The sequence below is a fragment of the Pelmatolapia mariae genome, linkage group LG7 (assembly GCF_036321145.2).
Source record: "Pelmatolapia mariae isolate MD_Pm_ZW linkage group LG7, Pm_UMD_F_2, whole genome shotgun sequence".
Lineage (NCBI taxonomy): Eukaryota > Metazoa > Chordata > Actinopteri > Cichliformes > Cichlidae > Pelmatolapia > Pelmatolapia mariae.
Window position 1 is genome coordinate 31,178,672 of NC_086233.1, and position 24,681 is coordinate 31,203,352.

General features: G+C 38.0%; 1 protein-coding gene across 3 annotated transcripts in view; it reads left to right on the plus strand.

Annotated features, from left to right (window-relative positions):
- cntfr (ciliary neurotrophic factor receptor) overlaps window positions 1-24,681 on the plus strand; it is a 201,328-nt gene that overhangs the window by 63,724 nt on the left and 112,923 nt on the right. Inside the window, exons 1-2 of one of the 3 annotated variants that reach the window (XM_063480831.1) lie at window positions 15,800-15,853; window positions 16,167-16,236. In XM_063480831.1, coding sequence (XP_063336901.1) covers window positions 15,803-15,853; window positions 16,167-16,236 — 121 coding nt within the window. In that variant the 5' untranslated portion in view covers window positions 15,800-15,802. The other 2 variants (XM_063480833.1, XM_063480832.1) reach the window with 2 other exon arrangements.

Below are 24,681 nucleotides of genomic sequence, written 5' to 3' on the forward strand. Positions count from 1 at the left end.
TCCCATTGTGCCGATAACAATACTGTGAGATTACTTTTGTTCAGTCATTATTCATCCTTTTATGTTTCCATTCTTTTGGCAAAGAATTGCCTTGTAACTTAACTTTCATGAACCAAAATCCTGTTTGTGTTTATTACATCCCATTTTTCTATAACCCAATTTGCAGGTTTGTGATCTTTTGTGGTTTACTGAGAGCACCACCGCAGTTCCTTAGTCCTTGCGGCATTTGTTATTATGGGTTTATATGTTTTAATGTCAAGCAATAATCTAAGTTTTAATCAACTGTTGTCACCACCACCTACCGAGGAATAAGTGTGTCATTTAGGGATTATTTACTGGAAAATATTTTCCTCTGAGTAGAAGGTGACTGACAAGAAGGAAATTAAGGGTCTCATGTACTTTCTCCATCAAATATCCATTCAAATGCAAGTCTTCTGGCTTTGCTTGCCCATTCAGGGCACTGGAATCAACGTGTGCTGTAATGAGATATGTACAAAGACATCACTCAGCTGCTTCTCAACTGAATAGCAAGGAACTAAGATTAGACGAAACCCACATTTATATTGTTTATTGTGATGGATTATCAAGCCTGGGTAATTTTCCAGTCTGTGGAAGTAGCTTTTCATCATGTACAAGAAAAAAAATTGCAGCAAATGGCCTATTTCACAAAAGAGAAACAAGCCCAGTCTAAGACATATTGTTATGCCTGTCTGGTTCAGGACATTACAAAACAGCAACAATTTTCCCCAAGTTGAAATGTATTCACGTATTAAGTCAAAGAATATAAACCAAATAGAACTGATATATACTTGCTAACACAAAACTCGTTGTGGATTAAACTAGCGATAACTGCAAACACAATGACACCAAAGGAAATGAAAATCTGAAAGACTGAAAGGCACCAATATTCCAAGTCCATCTTGGAAAGAAAGCAAGCAGGTGAGGACAGCTCCTTGTATGAGGCGTGAATAGCTATGGATTAGGATCTGACTACACGGCAGACAGGGCCAGCAACCAATGACATGAGGTCTTTCATTGGATGATGGCAACAAGTCCCCAAAATGTTTGGACAGGGCGATGTTTACCTCTCTTCTTTTAACAACAGTGCGTAAACATTGGAACTGAGGAGACCAGCTGGTGTACTTTGAAAGAGGACTGTTGTGCCTTGTGTTATCCAGGAATCTAGTTTGGACTTGGGGTGCAAAAGGAATCAGTACTTTAAATTCCAACTTGACTCTTAAAATGTATATATCCATTGTGTACTTATTAATGAGAGTGAATATTATAATTCTGGCTTAGTCCCAGACTCGAAAATGCATTTTTCTTCAGTAGGTTACTTCTGATATTATGAGATATTAAAAAATGATAAACGATTATGCCATAACACCAACGGTAAACAAATGTTTTGGTTTGTTTTTAATTCATTTCATTTCTTGTTTTGACATTTTAATACTAATAGTATCCACCCACGTTAAAACTCACACCGAAAAAGATACACGATACCACAGCCATGATTAATATTCTGGTCTCAAGTATATTTCATTATCTTCTGCTTAAAGTTTATTCTTTTAGTCAGTTCAGTTTAGGGACTTCTTTCGACTTGGGTGGTTAGATATTTGGCTGAGCAACATGGGAGACTGGATTTTGAATGTTGAATGTCTAAGTGCTGTTGCATAAGAGTCTTAAATGAGTCCTTGATAATCGGAAGACAAACACAGTTATATAAACTGCACATAAGCATCCGTCTATGTGCCGTGTAGCTGACTATTTGTGTGTGCACAAGTGAATATGCTTCGTCCACAGTGTGTGTGTCAATATCTGTGTGTATTTCTTCTCTTACCATCATGCGTGGAGTCCAAAGTAAGGAGATGGTATTTCTCCTGTCATTTTTATTCCACTTTAGTTGCTATTGTGCTGTTTTTCTTTCATTCAGTTCCTCTCTCTCCTACTATTTTTGCTCCTGTTGTCTTAAAGATTGCTCATACCCTTCTACTTTCTTCATGTTTTTGTTTTTCAGTTCCTTTTCTCATCTTCTTTGTGTCCAACTTCATCTCTGTCTTCATTTTTCTTTAATAGTACTTCCTTTTGGCTTTCTTTTTTCTCTTATCCTTCTATGGTTTGGGATATATGTGTTTCTGAGGAGCGTGAATACAACCTTGATGGGATATTTCCCCACAGGATGTCATTAAGATGCAGCTGGGGTGGACATAAGGTGTGTGCTTAGGGATCAGCCAGAGCCAAAGCTGTGTAACAGATTGCCTTGCTAATAAACTATGAAAGGGCAGGAGCAAAGTGGTAGGGGTGTGTCAACATGTGTTGGGGAGGGGGGCAAATGGAAAGAGAATGCTAATAGTTCTGTCAAGACAATCACGAGTCAAGTGTTTGCACAGGTGCTTATCAAGATACACACACATACTTCATGTAGTTTCAATCAGATCTGCCCCTAATGGTAGTGGTATTAGACACTTGTGCGAAAGTCTTTAGCCACCTCTCATCTTTTTATATTTTGTTAGGAAAATGGGAAATAGGTGCACAATTTATTCAAACATACAAACATAAATGGAAAGGGAGCATTTAAGACAAAAACAGAGTTTGTACAATTCTAACAAAATTAAAATTCAATATTTGGTATGACCACCTTTTTTTCCACGCAGCCTGAACTCTCTTATGCAAGCTTTCTTATAATTTCTTTAACTAGTACATACTTCTCCAGCCTTTTAGGACATTTAGAGTTCTTTAGATATTGGCTGCTTTTTGTTCTGTTCCCTGTCAAGATGATCCCACATTGCTTCAATAATACGTTGGTCCAGGCTCTGGGGAGGCCAGTCCATGACTAATAGTGTTCTGTTGTGTGTTTTTCTATCCAGATATACTTATAGTGCACTACCAGTATGTTTGAGATCATTATCATTGTGATCTTGAAAAATGAAGCATTTACTAATCTGACACTTTTCAGATGGAATTGCATGGTAGATCAAAATCTGTGGGTATGTTTCTGCATTCATAATTCCATCAATTTTAACACGATTCCCAGGACAACTGGTTTAAATGCATCATCAAACAATGACAGAGCTTCTACCATGTTTTACAGATAGCTGTAAACAGTCAGTGTTGTACCTCTCTCCAGACCTCTACTGTTTATCACTCCAGAAGACCTGTTGCCACTGATTTTCAGTCCAGCTCTTGTGTAATTTCTCATACCTCAGTCTTTTCTCTCACAGTTTCCCTTCCGTAAGAATCGTTTCTTCCCCTTCCATTGAGACTATTTCTGGTGAACAGCGTATAAAACAGCTATAAATGCCAGAGACATCTTTCAGGTCCTGGGTCAGGTATTTGCTGGACTTCTCATATTTCTTAAGGGCATGACTTTCAGATGCTTTTCATCTGCTGTGGACATTCTTTATTTTTTAGGCTTGTTTCTTCTTTTATTCTTCACTTGTCCAGTTCCCTCATTTTTTTTTTTTTTTTTTTTACAACGCACTACACACAGTGCAGAGATATTAATAGCTAATGCTAATAGCGCTTCCTCATGAAAAATACTATTTCATGCCTATCAAACTGTTATCTTTGACATTTTCAAAGACTCAGCTAAAGAAATAGAAACAATATTATTATTACTTCTTTAATGACTTTGGTGATGTTCTGTTAGTGACTAAGGTAACAAAATGTACAATTTAAAATTGGTTCATTTCTAAGTAGTTTGGTAAGTGTAAACACCGCACTCTGGATTTAGGTGTTGCTCATTGTTAAGGGGCTTAGCACACAGAGGGAGACTCACTTTCCAATGCAAACATAAAAGACAGAAAAAAAAACATTACTATAGAAATGGCCAGGTACAAAGACTGAAAATGACTGAAAAAGCAGTCAGTGTCCAAAGAGCTATTGCTGAGGACCACTTAAAGTTGCAAGAAAGTGACACCCTGGAAGCAAAATATGAAGAAATGAGGGGTGATTGTATGTTAATGTTATTGACTTTTGAGATTTATTCTGCTTTGTGTTTGTTACCTTTATTCCATTTTTCTATAAATTCAAATCTTCTTTGTGTGCAAGACTAATGAACCTGACACTCATTCAAAATGACCTAGCCACTTCCCTAGCAGTCACAGTAAATTTATACATGCACACATTTTAAACTTCTTATCATCATGGGCTGTGCAGATAGAGCTAAGTTGAACAGTAATAAAAATTCAGATGATTACCCAGAATCACCCCAGGCTGAAGGAAATTAAAGTATATATTTTAAAGTGCTTGGGTAAAGTTGACTGAACCTGTATGTTTTGTTCAGCAATGTCCTGATTTATATTCAATGTCGCCATGCACATTAACAAGTGTGAACTGCATCTTGAATACAGCTTTATGTTGCTGGCTACAGGGCGGCTCCACTGAAGTAGATCGAACGTCACTACTTTGCTTAAGAATGAAGCAGTTTGTCGTGGGTGGAGCTGTTGCATTTGTGTTTTCCACCCACATCTGATTTATCAAATTACCATTTCTACAATCTGTGGCCAAACATCTACTATATTTTGGCTCATCAACACTATTGCATTATACAATGAAGCACATTTACATTCAGAGGATGTCACTGGCTCTGCTTACTCATTGGTCTATCATCGTCATACCAATTCCTCGGGGACGTTGAGGGCTCACTGCCTTGTGAAAATACAAAATGCTGTCATCAGCATTTACGGGAGGGAAAGAGAGAGGGAGGAAGAAAGAGGAAGATGAGGAAGATTCCAAACAACACAAGACACTAGACAGCCCTCACACATTTTAGCCAAACTAAATTATAGCCAGTGTATTTTTGTTTATTTTAAACTGAAAATTGAGAGATAGCATATGGAGGAAGAGAAGATGGAAAACTAGAAAGAATAATGAATGGCACAAGTGACAGAACAAAGGTGGAAGGATGACAGAAAAGCACCAGGTGGAAAGGAAAATAGGTGGAATGAGAGATGTGAATTGAGACAAAAAGAGACAGACAGTTTGAGTTAAAATGTTGAATTATTGCCTCAGTGGGAGAGGCAGAAAGTAAGAGGATGGCTGACAGGATGTGTGCCTATGGGGCTTGTGCTGAACAGAGACAGTTGACTAAGACGATTAATGAGTTTCTCACTCCGCGAGACACACATACGCATACACACCTAGACACAGGGTGAGCTTCAGTAATGACATCAGTGTTAAAGTCAGCGATGACTAAGTGTAGACCTCCAGAAAACTGATGATCAGTAGTAGATGAGTCTTCCCGGGGCAACAAAACGCATGACTATGATGTAATGTGATGTCCTGTGTGCTCAGCAGGTTTAGGTGTAGCATGCAGTCACTGTTTCCTAGGCTTTAGAGTATGAAAGGATAATATGTAAGTACCTTTCTTGCATATTTGCTTCATTTCCATGATTTGTAGCTCTCTTGTTTCTGTACTTTTCATGGATATCAAATTTGTGGTTTTGGGCAGCTCTTGGTGGGACATCATAATAAACTGTTCATATCTGAATACATGAAGTACTTTTTTAGATATTAAAAGAATCAGATAAGTTAAACAACATCTAATACAATTTTCCTGAGTATTTTTTTGTATAACTGAAATACAACTTGGCTGTGTATGTGCACATGTGTACACAGACACAAGCCTATTTCAGGATTTCAGCAACAGACACTTAACTGTACTTAAGTGAATGCTCCAATATATTTAGTATGTTTATCTGGTTACTGAGGTTGTAAGCAACCATACTTAAAGAGCATGTGTGTGTGTGTGTGTGTGTGTGTGTGTGTCACGCATCAACATGACACAAGTGGTTTTGTGCATTGTGTGTGTTTGTATGTGCACTGTATATTTCAGCCAAGGCCACTCAGCCGATAGCCAGACCTACATGAAGGCCAGAGGAACTCTACAAATAAACTCCTGTGGTACAGACCAGTGGACAGTTGAACAGATAGAGTTTTGTGCAGTGCATGTGTACATTACTGTATATGTTTGTGTTTGAGTGTGTGCAAGCCCTATGTATGGTGGTACTGTATTTGATTGGTTTACTTAGAAGGCTTGGCAAATACGTCAAGTAAACATAAAGTTTTTAGTTTCCACTCAGGCCTGCATTCTCAAACACAGTCTGAGACACACACGGTCAGTACACATCAGGTCTGAAATAAATTTTGTGTTTGTCTTCAGCTTCTTGCTCTGGCTTCTTTTTTCTAGTTTTCAATATCTGTCCTTTCTCTCCTTACTGTCTTGTTTTCGGTCTTGTTCCCCTGTTACTTGTTTTACTCATTCTCATTCCAAACATTTTACCCACAAAGACAGCTCATGTCCTAGAGATCAATAATTTCTAGTTTGGGAGTAAATATAAACAGAGATTTATGGGGAAAACGTGTTTACATGTTCATATCTCCCTCTACACATGTTTGCTACAAAAAATAACAATAATCTATAATATATTTTCTCGTGGGAATTTAAAATATTCCCTTTCAGTAATGTACCAAAAAATTTGGTTTCATTCACTGTAAGGCAGCAGTATGAGCCACTGAGACTCTGTTGAACCTCTATCATTATGGTATCTTTGGGCTGCATTGGTGCAGAAACATTTTCCCAGACTAAAGTTGGACCATGAACTTATCTGACTTTATGGAAAATGTTGAATATTTTTGCTATTCTTTATTTTCATTACTGAAGGGAGGGGTGCCTAAAAGAGACTGGCCTGCATACTGGTCAGTGTAATTATTGCCTATTCCCTATGCAATTATTCCCTGTATAACATCAGCTGGCTTTGGAAGAGGAAAACCCTTAATCACACTAACCCTTAGGAATGTGTGCTCTTGAGTGATCTATAAATTATTACTCACATGTCACAAAAGACTTCTGGTTAAACTCTGCATCAGTAAGTTGAGTGTGACTTTATGAGAGCAAAGCTTCGGGTGAATTTAAGTTAGTCGTTACAAATCTTACAACTGTTTTTCTTGGGGCCAATAAGGATGATGAACTGTTTTAACAAATTAAAATATAAAAAATCTATAAGAAACAAATACAGTTGAATGCATAGGTGCATATGTGTAATGATATGTAGCTTTGTGTAATTATGAATGGGATTGATACATTTTTTAAAAAGTAAGTAAAATTCTATTATAGCAGTAAATAATGATAAGAATAGTAAATAATGCCTATAGCTACTTGATCTCTGAAAAATTATTGAATAATGTACTTTTTTGAAAAAAAAAAAAAAAAGGTAGAAAACAGATTTAAATATGCATATTACTGTCTCAAAATCATCCTATTATTTTTTTGGTTAAAACAAGATTACTGGGCTTCATTTAATAATCCTGCACAAACTGGAGAAACTTTAAAAAATAATTTCTGACATCCAAGCAGGAATCCAGAGAAGGGGCAGCTTTCCGAAGTGTGTTCATTGCAGTGACAACAGTTTAAAAATAAATAAATAATCTGTGCTCCAGCTGAAATAACTGGGGTGCTGAAGTTAATTAAAAAAGAAAAAAAGCAGCAAAAGAGAAGTTTGGAATCAAAGTTGATATGAAAAAAGGCTAACCGAATATAACAAAAAGAAAGCAGATTGCAGACAAGTAGCATGTCATTTGAGATGAGAAACTCACTGCAATGAAGGAAAAAAAAAACAAACTTACTTCTGTGGGACAGTGTCAGAAAGTTATTATTGCGGAATTACATATATGTGTGTGAAGTATTCGTATGCATGATTTAGGCACAGACCCATGCACACTACTAGTAAATGAGGCCCGTCATTAGTAAAGGTTATTCTTGAAGATGTCACTTTGACTGTTTTTGAAGACACATTTCCCAGAAGGTTAAGGAATCACACACCGTTTCAACATATACCAGGACAGACCTGGATATATAGTCATGTAAAAAAACACAAAGAGTTTCCTGTGAAGTATCCAGTAGACTGTAGAACCAACTTTAAGTAATTGTTTCAGTGTGACTTTTTCAGTCTCTCACATCATTGTAGATGAACTGGTTCAGTCTTCATTACAACATTGCTTCAGTACATTGAGGTTTGTGGGAATTTGTTTATATGACTATCTTAAGGTGCTACCACAGCTTTTCAGTTGGGTTGAGGTCTGGACTTTGATCGGCCATTGCAACACCTTGATTCTTTACTTTTTTCAATTTTGCTTGACAGTTGGTATTTGTTCTGATATGCTGCATTTGCTTTTCATCAAATGTGATGATGTGCTTTGTGGGCACTTTGGTTTCATCTGTCTAAAGGACATTGTTTCAGAAGACTTGGTTCAGATGCAATTTTGCAAACTTAAACCCTGTTCCTATGTTGGTAACCCTCAACCCTTACAAACAAGTCAAGCTTGTTCAGTCTTTTTCTAATTGTACTGACATAAACTTTAACATTTGACAAGCAAATCAGGTCCTGTAGAGTCTGAAAAGTAGCCCTTGGATTTTTTTGGCAGCTTCTATGAGTACTGCTGTGAGTTCTATGAGTACTCTGACCTTTTGGTGAATATGCTGGGGCATCATTTCCTGGAAAGATTGTGTTAACACCACCTGAATGCTCCAGACCAGCAAACTGTCAAAACTGCTGCTTTTATAGAGGTGGTCACACTTGCTGAAGATCAGTTAATCTAATTCACTGAAATTAGTGCTCCTGGCTGCTACTTACCCTTTTTCAGAGGACTGCAAAAGTCCTGTAAAAACTTTCTTAGTTACATGACTGTATCTTCCCCATCTAAATGTGTATATATACACACATACATATATATTGGCTGAAATGTCTGCACATCTTATGTTAGCGTTCACTAAGTTGCATCATATAACAACCTGGCATAACAGAAATTACCAGTTACAGTTCTGTCATACAAGCAATTAGAAAGTGACTTTTGCTTTTTATTTCCTGTGTGTGTGGTGTTCACCCAGTTGTGCAAGGCCTCAGCCCTGGTTCTGATTAACTCTCTGTAAAAACACCTCTGTTCAGAATATCACAGCCCATACATAACACTCTCCCTTTGTCACACACACACACACACACACACACACACACACATACACACACACACACACATACCGCTCTTACACATGCTGCACAGCTCCTGGAAGCTCCCAGTTCGCAAAGGGGAGAACACACCCACTATCGGAAGCCTGATAGAATTTAAGAAAGCTGGGACACACATCTGCACACACACACACACACATCTGCACACACACACACACACACACACACACACACATCTGCACACACACACACACACACACACACACAAAGTGCACTGTTTTCTTAGCTTTGATACACTTATAGAGTTCAAAGGTGAGAGGGCTGGAGGTAACTGTGTGTTTTTTCAGAGCTTATAACCACCTAAAATCCACTTGTACACACACAAGGAGGTCCAGATGGCTGGGTGGAGGCAAAAACAGACATACACATGCATACAATACGCATAGCACACCTCAAATATCTGTTACCTGACATAAATAGGGTGAGTCCCATTCATGCATCCAAGTGCTAGATTTGTTTGGACTGTTTGGGGTTTTTTTATTTTGTTTTTCCTTTCTGTTAATGAGTTAGACTTCAATGTTTAATTTCCGGCTGTTAATAACATTTCACAAATAATATTCGGAGGATTAAAAACAGCAGCTCGTGCCTCTGTGTTGGTAAGTGTGCAGCTTTTGGCTATTTCTAAAACACTAACACACATCAGACAGTCCAGCTTAGTGACGGGAGATCACCACAACAGCAGCACCAGCAGGACACATGATACATAGTAACTGACGTGTTCAGGTCCTCTAAATCTCAGCCAGCTGAGCGCAGTCACATGTGATCAATTGCTAAATTTATCACTTAGACCTAAATGCTGTCATCCACATGCACAAGGAACTGCATGCGTGCACTTGTGTGTGATTGTGGGCTCAACCCCTGCTACCTCTTGAGACACGATTGACGGTATCTTTAGTGAGCAATTATAGCCAGAGCGACTGTGAAAAAGGTCACAGTCATCCAGCTATCAACACTTTGCACCAAATGCCAACTGTGTGTGTATGCATGTGTGTACACTGTAGCCAAAATGCCAGCAGACACACTATCAGGCTAAACATCTCCCACCCCACCATATCCATCCTCCACCCAGTGATTGTAGATAATCTGCAGCAACTCTGCATGATTGATGAGAGAATTAGTGTTGCCAAGCAAATCAATGCATTATGGGAATGAAGAACTTGTATTACTGTATAGGGAGCAGGGAATTAAAAATTACAGTGGTGATGGTTATGTGTGATTTTGTGTTTGAGTGTAAGTGTGTGCCACTAATAGGTGATGTGCAAGAAAATCTATCTATCTGTCTGTCTGTCTATCTATCTATCTATCTATCTATCTATCTATCTATCTATCTATCTATCTATCTATCTATCTATCTATCTGCTCTGAAATTAGAAAAATAAGAATGAAAAACTACACACTGCAGTAATTTTTTTGTAAACAGAAAGACAGCATCAGGTGGTGCTATGCTTTTTCATTGAAGTTTCTTTTCCCTGCAGTGCACTAGTCACAAATTTGGGAGTAGAGAGGTTTGATCAACTAATTGTTGCTTAAAACAATTTGTTGACTTTTGTCACCCTTTGGAGAAAATTCCAATTAGCAACATAAACCCTGCTGCCCCAAAATTGATTCACATGCCATGTGGCTGCTTTTTTTTTTAAAGGAACATAAAATATATATTTATATATTTTAATATACATATTTTCCTTATTTTTGAGCAGGAGATATCATTCACAAACTTTATCTATGTCCCCTTGGAGGAAAAAAAGACTATAATAAAATAAAAACTCTGCTTTTCTATCATTGCTCCAAGGTAGGACAAATTATCAAAAGTAAGTCATATTATAAGTACATTAAATGGCAGATAGAGCAGGGGTTGTATTTCTGAAGAAAGGATTTTTTTAAAGTACAAGTGTACCTCCTGGATATGATGCCTTGCTTTAGAGTTTCAAGGTTTTACTTTATATGAATATCCAATTATCTGGAGATGTTCAACTTTCTCCTTGTCATTGTCAAATTCTCCTTCTGGATCTCCTGCCATCATTTACAATTTATTATGGTTGCATGTATCTGTTTAAATTGCTTGGATTTAAAGAGACTAGTCCTCTTGCAGGCCTTATATTCTAGCTGCAAGAGAAGGGTGGTGTGACTGACTGTCTTGTACACTCTTTCTTCTATATTAGGCAGCCTTTCCTGTTTATCTGAGCAGCTTATTCCTCCAGATGGTGAGTTGTGTTACTGTGAGTTAGTATATAATGCCAGCAGGGAAGGTAAGGTATGATTTCACAGACATTTAACATGCTCTGTGGTGCCAGACACGCTGGTTTCAGCATCCGACCTTTAGCTAGGTTCCAGCTGGATAATGCGCCACTGTCTCAGCATCATATATTCTTTAACTGCCCGTAGATCCATAAATCTCAATGCACTACATACCCTGCAGGAATCACTGAATAAAGATGGGTAGCTATAACCATTTAAAGTTAAATCATTTGTTTTGGGTTTATGTTGTCAAGTGAATGGGCTTCATTTTCCCACATGGTGGATATCTCCCAAGAAGAAGAACAAACTATTTACAGACAGCAGGGAACCGTCATCTTTTGTTAGGTTTCCTTATACGGTTGATAGCTTTACTCTTTTCCCTTGGTATAAAACAAACGACTTATATGTTACTCAGGGGGATGCTGTTTTTTCTTTTAATTTGATTCAGTTTTGTTGTATTGAACAGCAGACACATTTGCAATAAGGTATTTCTGACAGCTTGCTGACAGGAGGAATTTGGACACTTTATTTTTGAGAGACAAAAAACAATATAGCATCTATACTTCAGTCAGCGTTTGGTTTATTAAGTTTGAATTCAAATTAATGGGCATGGAGAAGCACGCCTTACTGACTGAAGATGCTGCTGTGAAGGGATCACAAAGTTCTAAGAGGACCATTTCAGTTACAAGATACATTATTGTAGCTTTTGGCCAGCCACAGTAGTTTGAATTCGGACATTTTTGGACCAAAGTAACAAAAATACTAATACTAATACTAATACTAATAATAATGTATGTGTATTTCTTTAACAGAAGGATGCCTTCTATCTCCACTTACACACAAACCTAGCCTGCCTAGTGTATTTCCCTCCTGGCTTTCCAATTTAAATGCAAATGTTCCCAAATCGGACTCCACAAAGGCGCAGAGGCAAAATCATTTGACGCAGATGAATTATATATTTTAATTAAGCAGCCAAAAGAATCACGCCTATTCAGCCCTTTCCCCTCCAATAAGAAATGAATAAATAAATATGGAATAAGAATGGAAAACGGAGGGTAGAAATGGGTGAGTCAGGGTAGGTAGGAATGGAGAAATGAAGGCATGAGAGTTTGTACCGAGTTTGTGTGATTGCAGCTCTAACCGCCCATGGGTTGTCATTATGTGAACGATCTGAAGCTGTCAGATTTCAAAACTGTATTGTTTTCTGATAGACGGGCTAAATACCCCCACGGTTTCGAGCATAGACACACATATTGGAGCATTTGAACCCACATAGTCTTAAATGCATGCAAACACCCAGGCACACAAACGTCATTTGGATTTTGATGAGCAAACCAGCACTTAGAAAATGAAGAGCAGAGATGGGGATTGTGATGATGTGACAGGGGATGCAATTTTAATTTCACCCCCTGTCATTCTCCTCAATATCTGTTCAGATGAAATACATATGAGCTGCCAATCACTCATATATACTAACAGAAACTCCAGTGCAGGGGCACAAACACACAATCTCTCAATCATATCTTTGCATGCAAACTTTCAGTCACTATTTTAATCTTTGGCTGGCGCGCGCACACACACACACACACACACATGTCTGGTTTGCTATCCTCGTAGGGACATCCCATTGACATAATGCTTTCCCTAGCCCCTTACCCTAACCCTAACCATTAAAAATGAATGCCTAACCCTAACCCTTACCCTAAACCTAACCATAACCTAATTGTAACCCTGACAGTAAAACCGCATTTTGAGTGTGAAAATTGCTTTCAACCCCGAGGGGACCTGGATTTTGGTCCCCACGGTGCAGAAAGTCCCCACCAGGATAGTAAAAGTCAGATTTTGGTCCCCACCAGGATAGTACGAACCCGTACACACACACACACACACACACACACACACACACACACACACACACACGTACATAACCACAAAAAAATAAATGCAAAGTCGATACTGTTAAGTAAAAAATTGCAGTGCAACGCAGCATTCAACAGGTGACTCAACAGAAGGTTGTCAAAATCTTAAAACCAAACATGCAGCCATCACAGATAAAATGAAAATAACTATACAGACTTTCTTCCATTTTTACTGTATCATTTAAACAGTCTCAGCTCAGCTGTGTAAAGACAAGAAAATCCCCCAAAATACGTAGTTGGACCAATTAAAACTGGTACGATGATGGCTAAATAGCAAACTGAGTGTATATTGTTTGCATTTTTGCCACAGGGGTTGGTATACTCTTTGAGAGTTGTCCCATTAAAATTTTTTCACCATATAATATATTTTTATATAAAAGAACATCATTAAAAACTGCAACAAAGTAAAGGAAAAAAATACATTTTGAATTCCATGCATTTAAAGACATAAGTGGATTGATTTCCGTAAGTGGAAATCTGATATTTTCTTTAGGAAAAACCACATTTTGTCCTTTTTATTGTGATTTGTGTGAATAAAGGACAGCATTTTATATTATCCCCCTTAATTTCTCAGTAGTGCGGTCCCAAATACAGTTTTCTACCAGTCTTCACTAGTTATTGTGTTATTATGGATATTTGTTAACAACGGATATGCTTGGGCTGTCTGGGCAATGGGAGTTGGGGGTGATGCGGGGCGTGGCAGCAGAATTTATAACTGCATCATTGGTTTTATCTCTCACACTGTGCATAGCCTCTGTCTGGGTAACAAACCACAAGAACAACAACACCTGTGCAAACATCTAATTCGGAGCGCTAATACTTGCAGCTCTCTGCCAATCACAGAACAGTGTAGAAAAGAGTAAGATTTCTGCTTGCATAGCTATGCTACACAGCTATAGATTTGTCATTCACTCTTTTTCTTTTCTTTTTTTTATTCTAAAACATTATGAACAACAAGTACTTCTAGCCCCATGTCACTAAATTAGCAACTGTCAGCTGAGCTGAAGCGTGATGATTACTTCTTTGGGACTGATGTCAGGCACCCAAGCTAACATGGTATACATTTTCACACAGAGAGGGAAAAATAGCTAACTACTAAATTGAATGGTTGTCTGAATACTCAGTGTTTTGTGTCCCAGCTTTGGTCATTCATAAAAGAAAATAAAAAAAAAAACATCCCCTAGAGTTTTCAGTGTCTGATTGTTTTAGTGTGATTGTAAAAGCTTTTCCATGTTCTTGAGCATAACTCTGCAGTAGTTGCAGATGTATTTTCCCCTTTGTGAGATGCTTAAACATGGAGTAGTGGTGTTCATGTTCAACCCTAACAAAGAGAGACAAGGCAAGTGAAGGTTATGATATAAGGAGGGAGAGGAAGAGATGCATACTGAAAAGAGAGAAGACCGAATGATTTAGGAGAGGAAAAAAAAGGGATTGAAGTAAAGAAGCAGAAAAGAGAATCAAGTAAAGGGAAGAAAGAATAGCTGAAGCCAAACAAAGAGGAAGATGTAATGGGATATGACACAGGTTTTTAACAGCTGGAGTCTCGCATCAAAAGAACAAGGAAATTCACTTTCCTTTCTCTGCCTCTATTTGGAGTGCTCACTGTGTTCTTCTCATGCAGACACACACACCTTACTCACCACAGGTCTCAGCAGCAAGCGGACCCTTAGACAACCTCTGTCTGTATGAGAGCCAAGTATTTCTCCTCACATAACAGAGGAAAGGAGACAGAGAAACAGCCCAGGCACCGGAGAGTAGATGGAGAGTGAAGAGAGAGGCCACTTTTTAATGGGAGGATCTAGGTTCAAGCCCCATTGTTGGCAAGGCTCCACCAAGCTCAACTTTTCTTGTACAAGATTGTGCATTCATAGAAGCTGCTGCGGGGTAGCTCTGTTGTAGCTGACCCTGGCCTCTGACCTTGCAACTTTCTGCAGATGAGGGGGCACTAGCATCTCATCAGCAGACAAATGATCATATACTGGAACCTTCGCAAATAAGTTGGTAAAAAACAAATGTCTACATTTGTTTTTACCAACTTATTTGGTGTCGTTCTACTTGTACTTGTAGAACGACACCATGCATACTGTAACCCCTGAGTTGACCTAGCAGAAAGAAAAACCATACTTGAATCTGGCAACATGACTTATTGCCTGAGATCTACTCGATTGATCAAACCACTGTGGTTTGCAAAAAAGACCTTGCACAACTACCCCTAAAATCCTACATTGTTCTATTTAGAGGAGCCCGCTACCTTAGCCAGCTGCTGTAAAATAACCATAACTCCCCTTTTATAACCACAATTTGTCATTTTTACAATGTTTTTGCAAGAATGAACGAAACCTATTTATTTTAAGAGAGCACTGAGACTGTTATTTTGGGAAAATAAAATGCATGAAACTTAAAGACCAAAGCATTGAAAGTATGAGAAAGCAAAAGATGTGTGCAACTTAAAACCTCTTTCATCTCACCTCACTTTCAACTGGTAAAACTAAAGTACGTAAGACGAAGGGGTGCCCGTGAATTATTGTTGTTTTAGACGAGAGCTGTGCGTTTGTTTATGGTGTGCTATACCTTTAAGAGCTGCTGGCCATAGCCCATCCCAGAGAGGATGGACCCATTAGACTGATGAACACAACGAGAGACAGAAGGAGAGAGATGCACATGAAGAAAAAGAGAGTAAGGTTACACAGTGAAAATGATATCAGCAGATGAGAGGAGTAAAGAAAGGAAATAAAGGAGTGGGAAAGAAACAGGAGGACACGAAAAAAAAAAACCCAAAACCACTTCAGCAACAGCAATACTGAAGGGAGATAGACACTGAGAGAGACAGAGAGAAGACAGGAAGCAGCTATCTCTCCATCTCTTACATCTCTTACATTGTAGGCGTCTATGGGTCTGTCAGTCAATCAGGACGACAGGCGGACACACTCACTAGCCGGCTCCTTGGCTCTTGCACGCACTGATAACTTTGCTGTGTATGTGTCTACAGATGGCAAACCTTGTGACATCGTTGTGCTGTGTAGTTCTGGCTGCAGTGGTGGTAGCCTATCCTCGCAATGGTGAGTATGCATTTCCTTTTCTTGATTTGCTCCTCCATTTCTGTTCTAAGGCCTGCTCTGCCTCTCCTTTATGCTCAGAAAGTTTGACAGTTTTTTTTCTTCTCCCTGTTAACTTTACTGTCTTCTACAGCCTCTGCTCCCTGCATTGTTTCTATTTCTCTGCTCATGAAGTCGTTTTAAAGATTGCAGTATGTTTACGGATTTGAGCTGTGTGTCATTTGGCCACTCGGTCTGAGGTCAAAGGTGCAACAGTCTAAGACAAATGAACCTTTGAGAGAAAGCTTATCAAATCATCTTGTTACCCCACGCTATGTGGTGCTATGTGGTGCTAAGGCTTACTCAAAAACAAATGTTGGTTCAACAAAGTAGGTAGCCAGCTCAACTGATGATCATGAGCACTCGTGCACTGAAGTTGTGAGGGAGAAAGGAAAATTGGAAAGTAGATAATGCAGTGACTGCTCTTTTGAGACTTCACCCAAGATTCAGGACTGTAAATTAGACCATGTGTTTAAATGGGTGGGTGGGTGGGTGGGTGTGTGCATGCATGTGCATGTTTGTGTGTGTGTGTGTGTTTAAAGGAAGTAAAAGAGTCACTTCAATTCTAGAGAAGAGTGGCCTTGCCTTATTAGCCAATGAGATTGGACTGTTTAAATCAGATGACCCAGAGGAAGAGTCTAAGGAAGTCAATGACTTCACTCTGTCACGAGGGTCTCTTATACACACACACATACACACACACACACACACACACACACACACACACACAAGCAGAGCAGACATTGCAGATTTATATATTAATCTGCGAAGTAGAAAAATGGAAGCTTCTCAGGGTAAAATGAACATAGGAAGAATAAAAGCAAGAGGAAGACATCAAAACTACAGAAAGCAAACACAAGGAGACCTATGGAGAAAAATAACAGTGAATGCTTGTTTTCTTGCTTATCTTCTTCACTTAATATGTTTTAAGGATGTTTTTCAGTGGAAAATGTGGCTGTATTTTAGAAATCATGCTTTTCCACTTAAATTTCTGGCATTGTTCAAAAAAGTTGAACAAAAGTAAAACAAAGGCAGCAAGAAAAGTAATTACAGAATATGTGAAAACAAACGGCATACAGGAATAGCACACATGAAAAGAGGAAGAAATTAGAAACAAATAGTTCTGCCTGTGAGAGAAAAAAACTTCTGTACATTTGTGGGTGTATGTTAGCACTCTAGTGCTTGTGGATTTTCTGTTTTTTGTGCTCCATAGCTCAGCAGTCTTATACTGTGTAACACACAAATGCCTATATGGTCTGTGTAAACGAATCACAACACATATCCGTAACCAAGTAACAAAAGCGGTAGGATGATAAGTAGTATCACAATTTGCACTCCACATTGTATCTCAATACATGTCATACACACATGCGCGTGCACGCACACACACACACACACACACACACACACACACACACACAGAAACACATCTGGTTGTATTGCGAAGTGCCTTGTTGCTCTGACAAATTGCCAGAAAGTTTGACTGACAGGATTCCCTGGGGTATGCCTTTCTTGGCAGTGAGAGTGAAGCACATACATGCACTGACTTACACACACAGACACACACACACATATATATATATATATATATATATATATATATATACATATATATATACGTAGTCAGTATAAAGGGATGGAGAGGGAATGAACTTGCTTGGTCTGACTCAGTTTGTACAAAAAGCACATGCAGAGGAAGGCTCAAACTGTGTTTGTGTGTACTTGTGTGTAAGTATGTTTGTGTGACATGTAGTGTATAGGAAATCCATTTGAGAGTTCCTAATTAATGACAGCAGTGCATGCTGAACAAAGACAATAAGAAACAGTGGTAGAAAGCATCTACAGACTGAGTCAATCAAATAGTTACAAGCTTCACATTTACAGAAGTCGCTCTTGTCTGGAAGACAGGATAGAGGATGGCGCAAGATGAGACTAAGAGACAGATGAGGAGGCATGAAACAAACAAGAACTCTCTTGAGAAGTAAAGAGAGAAAATGGCCTTAAATGGAAGACTGCTGTAAGACTACTATATCTAACCCACAAAAAGAAAACACTTTGGGATTAATCAGCTCTCTCTAATATTAATTAGGGAAGCTGTTATTATCCTTTTGTGCCAAGTATGTGTTGGCTGTATTTCACGATTTTATTCAAATATTCATTAAAAGATATTTAAAAAAGAGCAGAACATTGTGATCATTGTGATTATGAATTCAGCAATAATCAGCATAAGTGGTTATGATGGGACTAAAGAATATCTTGAGATATTTTAGAGCAGCTGGTGTTCTCAATCACCGAACAAAGTGCACAAGGGAGAAATAAAAGAAATGCGTAAAATCTGTTTTGCCTCCTATTTATACTGGAACAAAGCGTATTATTTGAACAAAATGTGCAATAAATCTATTTACTGCTATTTACTTAATAATCAAAAGAGAATGGCTGGTCATAGGGTGCATTATTTTTTTAGCAACAAGTCCTCACCGCAAGTAATTACAGCTGCTCTGATATGGAGGACAGTACATAAATTGGCCATTTAGCTATTTATTGAAAAAAGAAAACAACACTTGAAAGGAAATTCAGACAATAGAAATGGTATTCTCCTAATAAAACATCTATTGAATGGTAAATGGCCAGGTTCTTACGTGGCACTTTTCTACTTTACTTGAACACTCAAAACATTTTATACAACATGCCTCATTCACCCATTTATACAAGCACTTTTTTCTACACTTAAGTGCTTTCTGTCTAACATTCACACAAATTCACACTCCAATGGACCCAAAGGACAGCAACTCGGGGTTCAGTAATTTACCCAGAGCATGCAGGCTGGAGCGGCCAGGGATGGAAACGCCAACCTTCCGACTAGTATACGACCTGCTCTACCTCCTGAGCTCCATCCACACCAAAATATACAATGAACAGAATAAATGACCAAAAGGTCAGAGAAGGTTGTGTCAGTTAAGCTTCCTTGAATGTGATATTTGATTTTATATTTGATTGCTTGTGAAAATGGACAAGGAGATGGATAGAGGGGGGACAGGAATGATAATGGATGGAGCCAAAAATATGTTAGGGGAAAAAGCATTAGAGAATACATTTCTACAAAGAGAAAAAAGAGATATAAAATTATCATTATTGTATTTCCAGATTATTATATTTCAGTAGTGATACAGTCACTCACATTATATAAAAAAATGAATCCGCCTATATGATTGATCACGTATGAGTTCAAAAGCCTCTTTCTAGCTCTCTTTTTTATCTTTCGTTGTGTTCTCTCATTCCGTCTTCATCCTGTTCTCTGCATCTTTCTCTCTGTCTTGTTTTATTCCCGAGATATACCAGAGAGTCCCTAGTCAAAGCAATACCATTACATTAATGGGGTGCCTCAAACAGTAAATACCGAGAACAAGCACAATGAGAATACAAATTAACTGCACAAGAACACTCAATGGAGAGCGGAAGGAGTAGAACAAAACAAATGAAGAAAATTAAACATGGAGTGAGGAAAATGAGGTGCAATTGAGATCATTTTGAGATTGCATACATTTCAGCTGAATTTTCCTCTTATTTTTTTTTTTTTTATGACAGAAATAGTGCAGCTACATCTGCTCCTCCACCTTATCTCTGTGTATGCAACTACTGTAGGAGAGAGAGAGTGAGAGTAAATGTGGTGACATCATGCTGTTGACTGAGAGGGCAAGTTATTTATGGGAGTCCATATCCTGATTGAGAGACGAACATTTCCACTCATAATCATCCCCTCCATCTCTCCCCCTCCCTCAGTGTCTTTATGTCTCTCTGTTCCCCCCTCCATCCTCCCCTCTCCCCAACTCAATACTTCATCCTCTTTCTCTAATTCAGCCTCCACATCATCCACACTTACCAGCCTTATGGTTTATTTTATTTTATTTATTTTAATTTTGCCATCCTTCTCCTCCTGTTCAGTCCCTGTAATCCTTTACATTATTCCATCCCTTTGCTCTAGATACTTTTTTGCTTTCACATCATTGCTTTCTCCACTCTCTAACTCCGTAATCCATCCGACAAGTGATCAACAGCAGATTTATCACCCGTGACATCATTTGCTGGTACACCACTGTCACTAAATGTTTTTGTGCGCTTCATCTCTGGCCTTTGCTGAGTCTCTGTACCTTACCCTCCACCTGACTGCTATGGATTGAAAAGAGAGAGAGGAAGATAGAGAGACTCGTGAAACAGAAAGTGGTACAACAGGGTGAAAGTAGGAGAGAGAGAAAAAGAGAGCAGGAAAGTAAGAGGTTAACTCCTGCACTAATTCCATGGTATTACAGCTGTCAAAGCTGTATCTATTTCTTGAGCTTTCGACACGCGCTGCCATGGCTTTCCAACATGCCTGGGCGTATACCTTGCTAAACTGCAGCCTTATTTATCCATACTCTTTTGAATACATCATGATAAATGCTGAAATTAAATCAATCCTGGCATTTTTTCACCATTTATCATGCAAGACTGCCAAGTCTAATTTAATTCATGTGCAGATGCTCATCTAGACATACGTAATTAGCTTTAATAGCTGCAGCACTCCAAAAGCAAGATGTCAGACTGAAATACAGTATACATATACCTGGTGCTTTTTAATGCTTGTATCTCCTACTAATCCAGTACAGTCTGTCTATATCACTATGTATTTTCATAAATTAAGATCCAAACGGGTGATTAAAAGGACTTTTTTTTTTTTTTTACCAAAGATTTTTATTTTTTTAACTCACTTGTATGGCAAATGCTGCAGTTTTTGGTTGGGAATGTAGGATCTTCTGCAGGATGACTTCTTATTAAAATCTGACATGCAAACTAACTTTATTATAACTGATCATGTATATTTGCATAAAGCTCTACAAATGTGCTGTAAGACAAGTTGATTGAAGTCACACAAACAAACAAAAAAGTCATAGGTTTTTAAGCCAAAGAAATGAGAGAGGTTTAAAACAAGTTCCATTCTAGTGAAAAGCTGTCATGGCAGCAGCAATGTTTTTGTTGGTAATTCTAAAAGTCTTGAGCACACTTTTAGAATTACCAGAGACAACTCATTTGGAGCAATTATTCATGGAATCTCGCTGCTTTCTAATGTGTTATCAGAGAAAATAGACAGCTGCTGTAAATTATAGGTGATGCTGGTGTAGTGTGTCTGCTTGCCTGGCTGTCTTGTATGTTTAAGCCATGTATGTGCAGAAGAAACCTCAAGTGCACTCATTATCGTGAGTAGCACTCAAAGTAATCAGTGTTCCTTATTTGGCACATTGTTTGTATTAAATTCAAGATGGAGCTCAACCAATTGATTGACTGACTGGATTGGCAGATGGATTACAGTCTGACTGACTGGCAGACAGGTAAAGTGAAGTAGCCTAATTTGATCATGATTTTGAAACACGAAAACAAATGTATTATGTTGCCAAAAGAATACATTGAAAACTAAAAGTAACATAGAAAAAGAAGAAAAGAAACTGGTCAATAGCCAAAACAGTCCTGAGATAAATGTAGTGAAATGTTTTTGTTTCACTGAAAATGTTTGGGTTAATACAACTTAAAGTAATGAAGTTGTTGATATGCTCTGTTTTTCCCAACATGCTACTAGGTCATGTTTGAGACCAAAAGTTCTTAAATGAAACCACAAATGACTAAAATACATTTTAGCGATAATGGATCAAATGGGCTCGGTACTGATTTTCAGATGGCTACTCCTTTCTAAAGTATTTATCCATTTTTGATTAAATTGGTTTTGTATGAATTGGAACATCAAATATGACATGCAATTTTCAAATTTCAAATGATATGATATTATCTCTCTCTGACCTTGGATTAGACCTTTCAAGTAGCAGGGAATCCTGAACATATATTAAATTATCCCTTTCATTTATTATCTTCTGCTTATCCGATTAAGGATCGCAGGCCCCTGCAGCCTATGGCATCTAACATAGGACAAGAGGCGGAGTACACTCTGGACAGGTTGCCAACCTGTTGCAGGACCAACACAGAGGGACAGTACAGCCAATTTAGAATCACAGCAATTGCCTTAATAAAGTTCGAGGTTTTTTTTATTTTATTTTAGGTGAGGTAGGATCTGTGTAGATTCACATCCAACTCCTGAAGAAAACAGGGCATTTCTTTCTCTAACAAATTACTTTGTTCTCGTAAAGTTATTCAATGATTTATATGTGTTAGGAGCTGAAATAAGGAAATATAGATATCTTGTCAGGCTAAAACTTGAAATAAATACTGGAAGACAACTACAATATAAAGAGAAACAAAATTATCAGTTTTCATTTAAATCTTTGTCATATCATAAGTTCACTTCAGCCGGAAAATACAAAATGTGAGATAGGAAAAACAAATATCTGTAGAATCCATTAATGTTCACTACTAAATATTCTATAATTTGTCCACTATAGATTTCGGATTCCCGACTGCCTGATACAATCTGTCTGGTAATGGCCCATTTCCAACCAATCACTGTTTTATGCCAAGATATGGAATCTCAGAATCTCGCTATCTGAGTCGAAGTGTTTGTTTGTGTGCTATCGGACTTAGTGTGTGTCTATGTGTATTGTCCCATCTAACTCTTAACTCATTAATCTTTTAGCAGGCATTCCCAGTAAGACTTTGATCAAAGCTTGACTGGGAATCCCAGTAAAGTCATCACTCTCTGATGGCTGCTTCCCAAAACTCTGAAGCAGTTAAATAACATGCACATTAAAATTTTATCTTTCAGTTTTCCACCCAAAATGTATAAATGAATTTGAAAACTAGATCTGTAAGCTTTAATGGAGCACAGTAGGGAAGTTCCTGAAAACTGACACTGACTGGCAGCAGTGCAGCTGAAGGTCCTAATGGTTCAAATAGTCATAAAATAAATATTGTATCGATGGTTTTCCATAAAACTTTGAGGTTTAGTCTATAATGCATTTTCATAATAATAAACACATTTTAGAAAATATGTGGCTAACCACCATTGTTTTGCCATATTTTTTGTTAATTCTCATAAACTTGTAGTAACATATTAACAAATTTTTAAAATATTAAACTATAAGTCTTAACAGATGTTGCTATATTACCCGGAAACCTCTTAAATTACAGTTGATAGAATGTAGAAGTAGAACCCCTAAATCTCAGTTGAGTCCTTCTGATATGGCCCTTTAGAAGTGAAAATGAACACTATATGTGAGAGCCGCACCAGAACTCAAATGAGCAACAAGTTTTCTTCACTGCATCTTCTCACGACCTTGCTTTATGTCTTTTTTTTCTTTTACCTCTCCACCTCTCTTAGAATTACTTTCATTAACAACATTCAACATACAAAGACAACTTCCCTGATCTCTGACATTCAACTCCTGAAAGTGGAAGTTGCAGAGGTACTTTTTTCAGCCTTTTTCTCTCTCTTCATCTCTGCTTGTATATCTCTGTTTCAAACACAATCTCAAGATGAAAGTGGAGGAGGAAGCGCAGGTGAAGCTGCCCTTGAGCAGCATTATATTGCACTAGCCAGCATATACACTCATGCCAGGCTTTACCCAATTCTTTAAAGGAATAATATGAATATGCTGATGTGTGCGTTGGCTAATGTGAGTCATTAGCGGAAGTGCAGTCTAATGAGGCTTACAGCAGGTCACAGTTAACCAGTGTTTAATGACAAATAAATAGTGAATGGATTGATGTGATTGCTTTAGGGTCAGACAGCATTCAGCATTTTAGACTTATAACAGTAGATTTTTGCTATTGAGCATCTATGGTATGCGCACACAAAGCTTCAGATATGCTAGTGTGTGAGTGTGTCTGTGTATGTGTGTGTTTCTACTTACTAAGAGACTAACTGCTGGTAATCCTATCCGGAAGTTTTCAGTTATTGCTTCACTGACCTGAATCCAAATTGTGAGTGAGAATGTGTGTGTATATATGTATATATATATATGTATATATATATATATATATATATATATATATATATATATATATATATATATATATATATATATATATATGTGTGTGTGTGTGTTAACACACATTAGTCTTCTGGTGTGCAGGTGCTTCTCTGTATGTCCGTATTAATGTATATAACTGATTCAAAATACACTAAAGTAGGGCTGTGCGATATGACCAAAATCTCATATCCCGATATTAAGACATCTATCGTCCGATAACGATATAAATCACAAAAATGTAACATTTTCTGTAAATTCTGTGAATCTCGGGCAGCTCGACTTGCGTGAAGTGTTTCCAGCTGGGCGTCGCGTACCTGGAGTCAAGTGTTTTAACTGATGCATGAAACTATACATTTTAGACATAGGTTGTAACGGCCGCCGTTTTCTTTGTGAGCATTTATTACACAGCGTGCTGCGGGGAAAAGCCTGTTCTAACGTTTGAGTCTAAGGTTTATTTTTT